Below are 15219 nucleotides of genomic sequence, written 5' to 3'. Positions count from 1 at the left end.
GATTTGTAGAACTGGTTGTGTTAATATGTCTAAACATAGAGGAAATCCCTTCACTCTCTTAGGCCAGTACGGTGGGCCTGTTTCAAGTTGTGCTCATCAGCCTGTTACAGGCAAGGGCTGCAGATCAGCGGGCGGTGTCACTTTATCCTTTTGGTTCCAACTATGCCAATTTAACGAAAATTCCCTGTATCTATAAACTGTTGCCTTTTACTGAAGGACAGGCACTTTAGGTGGTTTATGTATAATATAGAATAAAAAATATTTAACACTTCTCACATTTTATAGATGATCTATAAGGTCAGATGCTTTTAAAAAATCAGCATAACAAAATATACTAGTAGAATCAAACTTTGCTTGTGAATTCTTTAAGTCAGGGGAAGTTTTAATTCTGGACTGTCTTGACCAGATATTCACAAACAACTGTAGAATGACCGTATGCACATGATCCGTAATGGTGCTTTTGCCAACGCACTAGAAGGATTAAAGTACAGGAGACTAGATCATCACAAAGCTGTAAATTATGTGATCATAACGCTTAAGATAATTAAAAACAAAATCACAGATCAAAAGAAGAAGAAAAAAAAGACTCTAAAAGCTTCCAAAGTGAAAAACAAACAACATGACGATGACAAGATAAATAAGAACAGATCACAAACGAAGGCCCACGACTCAGGCTGGCACGGACCTCTCATCAGCAGCACTGGATGTTATTAGACATTAAAGCGAGTTTGGAGTAATTTATAACTCAGAATTCTACATCCAGTCAAGCACGAGGACAGAATTCAGAAAGCATGCATACTACACATACTACTTTCGCCTCCTTATTTAGAAAGTTGAGGATACTGATCAGCAAAATGAGGGTTAACATTTTGAGAAAAAGGAAGACTTGGGATCAGAGACACAGTGTGAGTACACAGGATTACAACGAGAAATACCGGGATGGCAAAACGTGCAAAAAGCAAAAACAACCCAGTTTAGACTGGAGCAGAAAGGGGATCTGGAAGGGAAAAACTCTGGGCAAACTCACAAACCAACAAAAGTCAAACAACAAACAAATGAAAAGATAAACAAATAAAAACCTTGCGAGATTTTCTGATAAATGTTTCCATGTGCAAGTTATTGTGAGGCATTTAAAGAGATGTTGACATGCTGGAAAGAATTACAAGTGCATTAAAGACTGAACAAAAGATTTTAAAAAATTACCAAGATCTGAAAAAATCTTGATCTGTGATTTTGTTTTTAATTATCAAAAAGTGACATAAAACAGAAAATATAATAGCATCATACCACTTGATTCAGCAGTAAACATATTAACAAAGTAATAATCCCATCCAAATGGAAATGGGAAACTTAGGATTTGAGGATTTATATTTCCAGGGAAATTCAGGTTAGAAAAACTTCCAGACAAAACAAAGGCAAGGAATATAAGAAGAAGAAAAAAAAGGCAATTGTAAACTCCAAGAAATATAAAAGGCAGTAGAATTTTTTCTGGTACAAGAAGCTGATTAAGGCAAGCAAATGAGAACAGAAAGTTGGTGGGCTCCTAGAAGGATGAAATGAATTCAGAAGAACAGAGTTAGAAGCCAGAAGGTATCAGGGGCCTGGTGAAAAAGACACCTACTGTTTCTCCCAACAAGCAAAAGAGGAAAAACAACTAGACGGATTACACAAACAATAAAATCTGAAAATAATTTTAGCAAACTAAAATGAGGCATGGTTATAAACCCATGATGGAATGTCAGAAAAGAGAACAGGCTTCAGCCTTCTCCTTTCACTAACACAGGGATTCTGACTTAAAATTTATAGGGAAGGAAATGCTAATATAATCAGCCACAGCGTACGTCTTGGTTTTTCAGTGCACACTATTCATACAGGTATAATCATAAAAAAGCCACCTACTGGCTTTTAACTTAGAATGTACAGAAATCTTAATTGTGGTCAAAATGGAATGCAAGTTGTCAACAAGCGGACAGAAGCGAAGGGTAGGAGAGATGAGAAGAGGTGGGAGAAAGGTGAGGCAAGCATACTGTTCACAGTCGAGGGCACAGGAAATAGAGGTTTAAGGATATTACTTCAAGTTACAACAGTCATAGAGGAATGAAAACAATGACATTGGGAAGAGGAGAGGTGTGTTTGGAGTTGGAGTGAAACCCTATATACCAGACCAGGAAATCAATAGGCAATGCCTAAAGTGGAGAAATAAAACACGGTGTATGAATACGTTCTTTAGCAATCTGCAAGCGATCACCAGGAGAAGGAAAAGCAACAACGGTTACAAGCGACTGACTCTGGGATCAGGACGGGGATACGGAGGGACAAGGCCAGGGACTGACTGCTGTTGTTGTTTAACTGTGTGCATGCATTGTCTAATTCTCTTAAAAGTAAATATTTACTGACTATTTTTGGCTCATGACTGCTAAGACATTAACCTTTGACATGTACTCCTGGATACACTTATTCTCCCTCGTATGCCTGCTCCCTGGTTATCTAGCAGTACCCCCAGATGGCATCCCACCGAACATGATGTAAGGATGGAGGAGGCATGAAAGGTGGGCCACCGAGCTCCCACTACAAGCCATGAAAGAGGAGGATCTCCCCCGGGCTGACTGCGGAATGGCCCTGGGTCTCCCCAGACTCCATGCTCCTGCTGGACAGAATAAGTAAAATGTCTCATGTTTTCCCTTTGAAAGCCCGAGAAGCAGCTCACGGGTTTCACAGCAGAATGAAAGAGGGGGCTGTCACTTCGTTCCTTAGGACTCACAGCTTGAAAGGAAAGAGGAGGCCCACAGGGGGCCGTGGACCATGCCCAGCGGGGAGGCCGAGCACTCCCACAGCCCAGGGGGTGGGACCACGGCTCTTAAAGCCACAGATCTCCTCTGCAGGCACAGAGACCCTCTCAGCAGGAATCCATTCACACCAGTCACCCTTGGAGACTGCTTTTTATGCTAAAGAAATTTATCCCGTTCCATTGTATGTTTCTTGTCCAGAGTTCTCTTGGATCCCTTATTTAAGGCCTTAGTCCTATATTGTGAGCAGGGGAATGGACAGGCCGTTTAAGAGGGCAGAGATGGCTAATGATGGGTCTGTTAGCTTTGCAGCCAGTCTTTCCTTTGTGAACCAAACCCAATTTGGGTGCATTTGCTTAAAAAAGAAAGAAAAGAAAGAAAGAAAGAAGAAAGAAAGAAAAGAAAGAAAGAAAGAAAGAAAGAAAGAAAGAAAGAAAGAAAGAAAACGAATGAACATCCATTTGCAGTGAAAGAAATGTTAGATGTGTTCTATTCCTTTTACTAGGAATAAAACCAACACTGGGAGAAACTTTATAATATTTATAATCCATTCTTTTGGTTGAAATACATATCCAATTATTTCGAGGGTAGGGATAAATACTGCAGCTGTATCTCCTCAAGATCGGAAGGATATTAAAAGGGAGAAGGCCTTTTTATCACTAGAGAGATGCTAATTTTTATCTTGCAAAAAGTAAGGGGAAGCCCCTTCTGCAATGTTCTCTTTTGAGGCAGAATTTAAATGTATGCTACTGCTTTCATGAATTCTGTGATCCAAATCCCTATAAATCCTGTGAGCTGACAGATCAATTATTCCTTCTAACAGCTAATGAACTAATAACCCTTAGACATAGGAAGGGAGGAAAAAATACTTCAGGGGAAAAATCAATTAAAGACTACATAGCAATAAAAAACAATTAAATTCATTAAAGCTTTTTAAAGAGAGCTATAGTTTGTTTGAAAGCTGTGATTTTTAAATAAAAAACGTCAGATAACCTTGTATTTTATAAACATCATAAATATTCCTAAAATATGCCTTAATCTCATATTGTGTCCTGTCAAGGGAAGGAAATTGAGAAAGGGCAGGAAAAAAGAAAAGGAGGAGACGGGCTCTGGGGAAGACAGCCATGAGATGGCGGGCACTCAGCGCCTGCTCCTGGTAGGCCCCCGGGGAAGCAGAGGGGAGAGGATACAGGCCCCGCAATGGAGACAAAGGAGGGAAGAGATGCGTAATCCAGCAGTCACAGACCAGGAGGCCTGACTGAGAAAGCATTCTGCTGACAGAGGGAGTCTGGGGGTGGAGGTGGTGCAAGTGGCACACAGTATAGGCTGGGCATTCAGGGGCTTGGACACAGGGACACCGAGGGCTAGGCCAGGTGGCAGAAAGGGAGCCGGGAGAATGGGAGTGCATGAGGGCACTGGAGTGAGCTCTGACCTCAAGGATGAAATGGCATCTTCTGGGTGTGCAGGGCAGAGAGACGCCGATCCCACGTTGTGGGAGAAGGTCAAGGACTTGTATATTTGAGAAAACTGAAGCACTGGGAGGTTGAGTAAATGACTTGCTCAAGGTCATGTGGCATCACACACACACACACACACACACACACACACACACACAGACACAGACACAGAGTTGTGTGTTAACTGGAGTGTGGTGATCGTCCGGCTACAAGCTGGTGAGCACGGCTCTCCTTCCTTCCTGTAGTGCCCTCCTTGGCAGTAAAAAGCCAAGCCTCGTTGCAAATGGGGTGAGTAGTCTTTTTCCTACAACATTAAAACCTCTGGAGGAGGATGTCCGGGCACACCGTATGCGCTCCGGGGAGGCCACACAGCTCTCACTCTGTGAGCGCCTGTGTGCTGTGTGGCAGGGGGTAGAGATGGGACTAAAGAGTCAGAGGCCTGGCCTGGACCCAGAGTCCCAGTGTTACCCAGCCTCAGGCCCCCAAACCCAAGAAAAGCTGGGACAGGCTTCAAGGGCGGGCGACGTGAGCATCCCCCAGGGTCCTGTGCTCGGGCCCCAGGCTTGGTCTACTGCCCTGCTGTCGCCATCCTGACGTTCCAAATAACTTCTGAACAAGGGCCTCGTTTTCATTTCTCACATGGCCCCACAAATTGCATAGCTCATCCTGGGTGAAGATGGGCGGAGCCCGGGCCAAAGGGGCCACATGCTGGCATTCCCCCGTCTCCCCGCCAGCTCGCCTGCAGCCAGCGAGGGGCCACCAATCTGGAGCACTTGGCCCGTGTGGGCAGCAACGTCAGTTCTCCGGGGGCGTCAGTGGCAGCCCCTCTAGCCATAGCCCCTGGTGTCCCCGGGACTGCGGGGGAGGGGTATCTGGCATTTGTGGCAATGAGACCCTCCACCAGGTGGTTCTGGCTCTGTGGCTGGGCTGTGACTATGGTTCTAGCCACCCTCGGTTTCTCCCCATGTCCTAGTTCTCCAGGCTTCTCAATGATTTATTTTCAAACTACTCAATACCCTTTTAATAAGTTCCTTTCGTGCTTAAGTAATCAGAGATGGTTTTTGTTCTTTATGGCCAAGAGTTGGACTTGTTATGGAGTTACTGCCCCGATGTCCACTCAGCTGATAGAAAGCCAGAGTCCTGTGTCCTGAGGCAGAACGTGCTTCTCTGGTGATGACATGAGGGTGGCACCTGCCCACACGAAGGGGCCTGGGAAGTCACTGGGTCCACACTCCTTCTAAAAGGAGGAATCCTTCCAGCACAATCCAGAGTCTAGATAAGACTCAAATGCTCCTGATAACAGAGGGTATGCACAGCAGAAAGCCTTATGTAGGTGACAAGCCTAGAGGTCTGGCAGCTCTCCTTCTGCTTCCCCAGGTCATGGTCATGGTCATGGTCATGGTCATGGTCATGGTCATCTTAGTGCTTGTGAGGAGATCCCTACCTGTCACCAAACTGTCAAGGATGAAGTTCAAGGAAATTCCACGTCACTCATGGCCAGGAGATGGAATGCCGTTCCTTCAGAGCAGGCAATTAAGACAGTAGGTGAGTTGCTAATGGATTCCCAGAGCATGATGGGGTTACAGTGCTCTGGGACCCCGAAGACCAGGGGCCACCCAGCAAAGAGCCCACATAAGTATCACTGCCACATAGGAAACCACAAGTGTCGGGCACAGTGCTGCTGGCACCAGCGCCAGGATGCCCGGGGCCTTTCTTTCTTTTCCTTTTCGGGGCATGTCCTGTCGGGGCAACAGTAGCCTACATTTCGCCAAGGGCTGGGAGAGAAGGCGAACAGAGAGCTCGGGCAAGCTCATTCCCAACGCTCGAGCTGAGCTCCTGGCTGAACCAAAGTCACTGGGTCACTGGCATCACAGCTGTGTCCCTTTACAGTCCCCGAGGGGGTGGCATCAGTTCCAGAACAGGGGCCAGAGCCTGGATCAGACCCAATTAGAAGGGGCCTCCCCGGGAAGCCCAGGATGCAACCCTCCCAACTCAGTGTGACTCGTAGGCTCGTGAGCAAGGGCAGAGGGCTGCCGTGACAGAGGTAGCAGGTAGGACACAGAGCCACTGCGGCTCCCATCAGACCACTCAGGCAGCTGCAAAGTGGGTCTCGGGTCAGGACACTTCATGCCAAAGTCACGAGTAGGGCCCCTCTCCTCACTGCCAAGCAAATGGCAACTTCTGAGCTGGCCGAGGGCTGCCATGAAGGAAGAAGGCAGTTACTCTTCCCTTGGGACCTGAATTGCATCTCATCAAGTCAGTGAGCTCGGGACTGTGCGGGGTTCAGAGGGTCCAGGCAAACCAGGGCTGAGTTATAGGGTTAAAGGGAGCAGCGGACCCTGCAGGGGGCCTGCACCTGCGCAGAGGGCAGAACGTGGGGCTGCTGGGCCCTGCCCCGCGGGAGGAGGAGGGCAGAGGGACCCTGGGAGGTCCCGCAGCTTCAAAGGGAAAGGGAGAGAGGCGGGCAGGGAGAGAAAAGGAGGGAGGCCTGGCTCTGCGGGGTTTCCAGAGAGTAAAGTACTCATACGAGGGCTTTATGTGAATTTATCACCTCTTATTAGTGTCTTTTGAAATGCGAATTAGCTGATTACCCACCTCTCACAGCCTTCCAACTGCTCTTTATTCTCCAGCATCCAGCAACTCTGCTCTAAACAGGGCAGCCCCCGCAGCTCCTGGGCATTTTTCTCAAGGTTAGAACAGAGACCAGGCAAACTCACTGCCTGGTGGTGGGAGGAGGCTGGGGTGAGACGGTGCCTGAGGCCGGTTCTAACCGCAGCTGGTCCACATGCAGCCCTGGGCGAACACAGGTTACCCTCCCGTGAGCCCTCAGCCCATCAGGACGATTCGGGGACAGGAGCCGGAGAACAGCTAGGCTCTCCTACCCCAGCTCCTCTCATTACCACATGCCTTTTACGGAGGCTGCCTCGGGCCCAGGTCCCTGCCCAATGTCCAGGCACTGGCTTTCCTCCCGGTCTGGGCCCCGGGCTCACATCTCTGACCCCTGGCAGAGCCTGGTCCACGCCTGCTCCTGCCTCCAGTCCGGCAACAGGACACAAAGGCGGGGTGGCCTGTGTGTGCTCCCCAGGCCGCACCCCTATTCAGCAGGGGCTGCAGCCCTAGCATAATGGGCCCCCTGCGGACAAAGCCAGCAAGTTCCTTAATTAAGTCTAAGTGAAAGACGGGTCCCCGCTCACATCTGCAGAGAACCTGCCTTCGGAACTTCAAACACCCCGGGGACCGCCTATCAAATCTAGGCACGAACAGCCGGCGAGCAATTTCTTCTCCTCAAATCTGGAAAGCCAGGCCCCGGGCGCCCACTCCTCAGCCCCCTCTCGCTTTCCCTGCAGTTTCAGACGTGCCTCTGGCTTGTGAGACGGGAGACAAAGGGATTTCACTGGGCCTTCCTCGAAGCCGGGCTGTCTAAGGGGCTCTTTAACCGGCCTCGTCTCATTAGCATTTCCAGGCGGTCTCAAGGGGCGCGCTGAGAAACCAGCGCCCGTCCGTGGATCACATTCGGGCAAATCCTGGATGGAATTAATACGAACATTTAATTATCAGCTAATTGCCTTTTCAAAAAAATGGGATTTTCACAACCCCCGACCCCTGCCCGAGTTCTTACCCCAGCCCCAGCGACCCCCTCTCTCTCTCAGACAGAACCGCTTCCCGGGCCTTGCTGTGCTCATGTTCTGTGCACACAGAAACCAATTATTCTGCGGCAGTAAGTCACCGGGAGTAGGAATTGCTTTAATTTTTCCCCTTTCACCAGCTGCCCGGGGTGGTTGTGAGGTGGCCGCAATCACGGAGCCGGAGTGAATGCTAACGCGGCACCGAGGCCCGCGTCCCGCAGGGAGGATGATGGGCAAAAATAAAAAATGCGCTTTTGATGTGAGAGGCTAATCAATGAGTCTGGACGCTTCCAGAACCGCGCTCTCCGCTCTGGATGTGCATCGCGACGCTGCTTTTCCCAGCCGCTCCTGTGCACCTGACCCGCCTGTAAAAACGTCACCGGACTGGTAAAGTGTAAACGCCTGGTTTTCCTCCCGGTTCTCTCCTCCCTGCACCCCTCTTACCCCCTTGCCTTTGCCTCTTTCCTCCTGCAATTCTTTGCTTTCTCATTAGAAATGCCCAGCAACGTCTGGCAGACAAAGACTCTACAAATAAAGTGTACGGAAAGGGGAGAAATTGAGAAGGAGAAGAGTGCAGAGGAATGCTTCGTGCGCTGATCTCTGGAATACATTAATATCTGAAGCTGTTGGCACAGCCCGAAGTGACTGGGCAGCGAACAATGCGAGCAATGACTCGGAGTCTGGGATCTTCAAACAAACCCCCGCGCTGTCATGGCCACCAGGAAGGGGAAGAATGGCGATATTAGCTGACCTTCATTTCGTTGTTTCTTCAGACCTGACTGCCGGACCTCTGTTCGCTTGTTACTAGGATTTCTTGGCTAAAAAAATTTTTTTTTTTTAGCATTTCCCAGGCAATACAAGAGCCAGTTTATTAGGCAAACAAACTAGGCCCTAAGTAGTCTTTTCTGCTCCGCACTGGGAACGGGGTGGGGGAATTGGAATGAGGGCGTCGGGAGAAGACTGAGAATCAGAGCTGGACAATGAGGACAGACTCTACAAATCATCAAACCCATGTGCTGGCTGTGGTTAACTTAACCGATGCCATCCTCGGCGAGAGGAGGCCACGGCTCACAAAAGCCAAGGACAAAAAGAGCAGCTTTCTCTCTCAGACAGCAGCTCTTCCGTGGCATTTCCCTTCTTACCCCAAGTGTACGAGGAACTGGAGACCGCGTTATAGCACATGCAAGTGGAAGTGACGCTATTGTATTTCATTCATCTGTCATAATTACCTAAACACACTTAGGTTATCCAAACCACTCTCCAGTGGCCATCTTAATGATGTTCATAAAGTACGTGATACAGAACAAGCGCCTTTACATCCACAGGGTGGGCTGCTGGCTGCCCAGACCCTCACACTGGTGATTATTACATTTATGTGTCTGTTTACTGCCTTTCACTGCAACAGAAGCCCATTAGGGCAAAGACCACCGTTATATCCTGTCTCACCCAGCACCTAAGGTCGCCTTGCCGAAGGAGCTAATATTGTTTGCCTATCTCTGGAAAAATACACTATGTCTTTAGTCTTTCAGCTGCCACACCTAAAAGGTACTAGATGCAATACTTGCCTAAAATGCAGAAATGAACATAGGGGATGAAGTTTCCTGTGGTTCCCAACTTTCACATTAAAATATATCTGATAGTATGCCAGGCCGGCGTGGCTCCAGTGGTTGAGGGTTGACCCTTGAGCCAGGAGGTCATTGTTTGATTCCCGGTCAAGGTTCATGCCCGGATTGTGGGCTAGATCAGTAGGAAGCAGCCAATCCATGATTCTCTCTTATCACTGATGTTTCTGTCTGTCTCCCTCTTCCTTTAGTGAAATCAATAAAAACATTTTAAAATCTATATCTGATAATAAATGCAAGAAATGTTTACTATTGCTTAAAGCAGGAGGTTATGTGAAAAGATACACACACTTTTCAACAAGTTATGCAGTCATGAGAGTTGGAAAGAGAGAAAATTTCACACTCTAGAAAGAGAAGCAACTTACATGGCATGCGGGATATGATATCAAAATGGTTTCAAAAGGTAGTACTCATAGACATATGTATGCATGAACACAAAGACTAGAAACATACACCAAAGTGATAAGAGAGAATGTTGGGGGTGATTTTTATTGCTTACTATTCTCTACTTTACAGTTTTTCTACAGTAAACCTATTATGTTTAAAATCAGAAAAAAAAATTCAATAAGCTTTTTGTAAAAAGGAAATACATTAAATGAGGCACATCTCTGCCTTAAACATTTGGAGAAATAAATTATAGTTAATACAGGACCCCAATGGTATTTATTATACACACACACACACACACACACACACACACACACAACACACACTTGCTTCCTGGGTGTGCATGTCCAAAGATTTACAGAAACAGGAGAGGGGGGAGTTCTGTGGCAAGTATTTATTTTTTTAGTTTATTGAAGCAAAGTTGCTACAGGAGTCTGGAGAGAGTTTTCTCTCTCAGCATGAAGTGACCTGGTTTCTCAAGTCTGGGTTTTACAGGAGATTATATTCAAGGATGCTCAATTACCCTGAACAGGTGTGACATTCCAGGCCGAGGTGGTCACAGCTGTCAACAGCTGAGGATGAGCATTTCAGAACCTCCTACAAACTTCTTCAGCTTGAGGCTTCAGCACCTTGCAGAAGCCAAAGGCTGAGGGCAAAGCGGGGTAAACCTTCTCTGATGGGGAGTGGCAGCCAAAGGCATGTTAGATGCTAGAGACCCAGCTGCCAGGCACACCTTGCCAACCTGCAAGTCCACAATGGCTGCCAGCAGTCAGGAACAAGAGCATTGCTTTAGGTTTTTAATGGGGCACTCAGAGGGGGAGTAACCATGCCTGGAGGAGAGTGTTAGAGGGATGTGAGATAACTTACCTAATAATAGACAAATATGTAAATTGACCTTATCTCTGCTATGCACACAGCCTATCAGAAGTGAGTATGCAAAGTAACCCAACAAAGATGGCAGGTTGATTTGCATATGCTGGTGCAGAGTGGCTGGGAGGGGTGGGATGCCTGCTATGAGGGGGAGGGGGCGGTGGAGGAAGCTACAGGACCAGAGCTGTGGCCAGGAGCGAGGACTTGTCTGATAATATTTACTCATCAAGATTCTCCTGTAGCATCACTCTCTGCGCATTTCTGCTCTGATCCCTACAAGGCCACAGTGAGAAATGGGAGGGGGAAATAAAGTTGAATTAAACGCCTACTTCAACTTCAAACGTTCCCTTGAAACTGTACTTTTAAGTAAGATGGACTAATTGCGCAGGAAAAACTGGAAGAAACAGCCTCACCACTCAGACAGACCCCCCGACAGTGCCTGAGTCTGGAAATGCATCCCCAACATGTGTCACCCCTTCACACGCACCTGGAAACACCTGGAGAATTCCACGGAAAAAACATGTGAAGGGGACCAACCATTTTCCTGCCCTGGTGCTGCTTTCTGGATATTGACTCTAAGCTGATTGTTAATAAGACACAGAAAAAAACTCGGAGCCTCCCCTTTCCTGCCCAAGAGATTCAGACAGAAAAACCTGCTTCAGGAAGGAGGTCTTAGGATGTCGCCTTAGCCTGGTTTGAATTAAGTGTGGTAAACAGGAGGGCTGTTAGCTAGGACCCTAGGTAGCCACTGCATGTGAGCTGCCTAGAGAATGTGTCTGCCATGTGTGTGCTCCTCAGCTAACTGCACGTCACCCACACAAACTTCTGAAGACCCCACCCCCATCCTGTCTCCTTTATCTAAGATGTCACATATACCCAATGCTGCCTCACTATCATTAGAATTTTCATACTTAGATGAATTCTCCATGGAGGAGGAAGGAGAAGCAGAGAAGGGAAGAAAGGGAAGAGAGGAAGAGGGAGGAGGGAAGAAGGGAGGAGAGAGGAAGAGGAGGGAAAAGGAATAGGAGGGAGAGGGAGAGGGAGAGGGAGAGGGAGAGGGAGAGGGAGAGGGAGATGAAGGAGAGAGAGAATAGAGAGGGAGAAGGAGATGGAGAGGGGGAGAGAGGAGGAAGAGGGAAGATGGAGAGGGAAAAGAGGAAGGAGGGGGAGGGAGAGGAGAGAGGAGCAGGACTGTATCTGGTTTCCCTCATCATGCACATAAGGCCACACTGGACCGAGCTTTCCCACAGGGTGATGATGTCCGGACCCAAAGAGACGTGTGTCTTTGAAACACCACGAACTCTTCTTCCCCGTATCTATCACTGCTAGCTTCTTGGACAGCCACTGAGGAGCCCGGGACATGGATCACATGCTCCCTGTGGTGGGTGGTCAGGCTGCTTTCTCACCCACTGGACTTCAAGCCACTGGCGGGTGGGACCATGGCCGATGCCCCTGGGGACCCTCCCTGCAGCTCATCATCGCTGAAGGGACTCAATAAACCTGCGATGAGTGGATGAAAGATGACTGTGTCACGGAAGCCTCCATGTAATAAATAATAGCTCATTTGGAATCTGCACCTGTGGGAGAATTCTCCCAACACCTGCTGGGGCTGGTCCTCCTGTTTCCCAGCCTCTCAGAGGCCAGCTGTTCTGCTCCTCCTGGGACGGGCCCCGTGATCTAACCTGGAGAGGGCTGTGGCTTTCCCCATGTCCCGGCTCTCCCAGCATCCAACAGGCCCACAGACTCGCCTTTAATGCCAACCTAGGAAAATCGCATTTAAAAACTGGTTTCTAGGGGGAGGGGAAGGGGGATGGGAGATATCTGTAATACTACCAACAGTAATATATATATATATATATATATATATATATATATATATACACATACACATTTAAAAAATTAAAAAACTGTTTTCATTGAACATTTTCATAAAATGAAAAGAACAAGATGTTAAAGGCATCTGGTTATGTTAATTAATGGAGATGCCATATCACTCACTGCATCTGTAAAAGGAAAGAGTGACAAATATGGTCATATTTCCCCCTATCATTTAAATCCCATCTTCATAGGATGATCTTGCAGCACCACTTTCACAGATCCCAAACCCCACCTGTTCCTCTCACTTGTATCTGTACCCTGATGCATTCCCGTTTCTATCCGTACTGCACACCAAGGAGTCTTCAAACTGTCACCTAAGGGCACACTTTTAAAACAGGATGTGAAAACTTTTAAACTAAGCATTTTCCCATGGAATTGAGGCTTCTGACTTTCCAGGAAAAACGAAGGGGCCCACAAGGCTACCTTACGCAACCCCCGTCCCCCCTGCCTGCCATGAGAGGGACGCTGAGTCAGTGGCTCACCTCAGCTCCCTGTCTCCTGCCTGCCTGCCGGTGCTGCCTGCGGTGAGCACACAGGAGGCCTGCTCCTTTCCCGAAGGCGCGTATGTGCATGGCCTGCTACTAAACCCACGTGTGGCACAGAGCATTAGCCACGCCAGGAACTTCTAAGTGGCGCTGAAGGGAGACTGGAAGTCTCTGAGGGAGCCACCATGTGAGCAAATGCCCGGGCGCAGAAAAGAACAGGCCGGGTTTACAGAGTGGAGATACCCAGTTTAGATGCAGTGGAAGGGTCCCAGCTGAGACATGGGGGAGGGGGTGTGTGTGAGGCGGCGAGGCTGCCACGGGCTCCGGATCCGGAGCAGGAACCTGGGCTCCGTTCCAGGGGCACGTGGGCGCTCCGGCCCGGCCAAATGGCAGCGGCACTGGCAGTGCCTGGGGCCGTGCCGAAGACGCCCAGGAAAAGAGACCGGCCACGGGGCCACGGGTTAGCCCACCCAGGCAGGTACAGGAACAGACCCCAGCCCACAGGAGAGGTGACAGGAGAATGAGAGGGAAGAGGCCGAGTGTGTAAGTGACAGCACGGCCTGGGAGCAAAAGGCACTGCAGGAGGAGGGACAGGAGGGACAAGTAGTGGGAAGGCTGGCCACCCATTTGGCTGCAGTGTGCACAGGTGTGTGTATGCCTGTGCATGTGCGTGCGTGTGTGTGTGTGCGCGTGTATATGTGTGTGTGTGTGTGTGTGTGTGTGTGTGTGCGCTTGTGTGTCTAAGGTGGCAGGGTGGAGGCTATACGTGACGAATGTGGTTTGAGACCTGCTGGGTGCCAGGGAATGACAGAGTGGCCAAAAGACAGGTGTGCCGCTTGGGAGCACACACACACACACACACACACACACACACACACGTGACACCAGGTGGTGACACCAGGTGGTGAGCAGGACCGGGGAGAGGGAGCCGAGGTCTGAGGATGACCGCGCCACCAGAGGCAACAGTCCAGGCCCAGCCCGAGGAACAGCGGAGGGTCTGTTCCCCAGGCGCAGCCTTAGAAACCCAGCTCAGCTGTGGTCCTGGGTGCGCCCACCTTCTCACTTTGTTCCAGAGCCTCCGGCGTGATGGATGGGGCTCGGTTTACAGGGACTGAGAAGCCAGAAAGGGGGGGTAAGTGCAGCGATCCTCTCTGCTGCTGGTGCAAAGCAGCCAGGAGGAAGCCACCATAAAACTGCCACTGTTCAAACAGCCAAACTGATCACTGTAACCAGGGGTTTTTCCTCCTCAAACACTCCCACACCGTTAAGGCCACATCTCTGCTTTCCAGAGCCTCTCAGATAAAGAATTCCAAAGTCAGAGATGCCCAAATAATCCCGCACCTTAAAGAGGCCTTGATTTATCACTTCACAGCTGGTTCCCATGCACCCCCCGTCCATGCCCTCTCCACTTTTTCAGAATTTATCGATAAATCCTGCCACCAGGTCGGGGAGGCGGCGGGTGGTGATGGATGTCAGGCCGGGGGAGGGGAAGGTGAAGTGCAGATCCAGCCTGGAACAGATAAGCCGCACAGCGGCATGGTGCGCGGCTGCCAGCAGGTTCTCACAGGCTGAGAATCCTTAGGACTCAGCCCTGCTCCCCAGGCCTCCCATCTGCCCTCTCGGCCTTCCCTCTGCTACTGATATCTACCGTGTTTCCCCGAAAATAAGACATCCTCCAAAAATAAGACCTACTTACAGGTTTCCTTCTGAGTGAAATATAAAGCATCCCCCCCTGAAAATAAGGCCCCCCTAGATCTGTCTCAGAATGCTATTGCTAAACATGAGAGATTTGGTCCACTGATTCTGAAAGAAACGGAGTCACAAGAAATTCACCAGGAAATTCAGGAATTGGATTGTTATGATGATGTTCCAGAAGATGATGACATGATTGTCATTGAATAAATGAGTAAATTCTTGACACTGTAGGATTCACAGTTTGTCTGATTTGTGTTGACAACTCCCGTACTACCGTACCGTATACAGATAATAAATTTCTTTTATTTTCATTTAACAAATAAATGTGTACCATATTCTTCTTCTTGGAAAAATAAGACATGCCCTGAAAATAAGACCTAGCACATCTTTGGGAGCAAAAATTAATATAAGAT

The 15219-nt window shown here is 48.7% G+C and overlaps 1 protein-coding gene across 3 annotated transcripts in view; it reads right to left on the bottom strand.

Moving 5' to 3' along the window:
- Positions 1 to 15219, bottom strand: part of STX8 (syntaxin 8) — a 218425-nt gene that overhangs the window by 50464 nt on the left and 152742 nt on the right. The window contains exon 8 of one of the 3 annotated variants that reach the window (XM_045586532.1): positions 8659 to 8687. The exons of the other annotated variants lie outside the window; for them this stretch is intronic. Within the exon in view, the coding sequence (XP_045442488.1) occupies positions 8674 to 8687 (14 nt within the window). The 3' untranslated portion in view covers positions 8659 to 8673. Of the gene's footprint in view, positions 1 to 8658; positions 8688 to 15219 lie in introns of those variants that run through there. 3 annotated transcript variants of the gene reach the window in all.

The sequence above is a fragment of the Pipistrellus kuhlii genome, unplaced genomic scaffold, assembly GCF_014108245.1.
Source record: "Pipistrellus kuhlii isolate mPipKuh1 unplaced genomic scaffold, mPipKuh1.p scaffold_m20_p_23, whole genome shotgun sequence".
In the NCBI taxonomy this organism is placed as follows: Eukaryota; Metazoa; Chordata; class Mammalia; order Chiroptera; family Vespertilionidae; genus Pipistrellus; species Pipistrellus kuhlii.
This window is presented reverse-complemented; position numbering and strand designations above follow the sequence as displayed.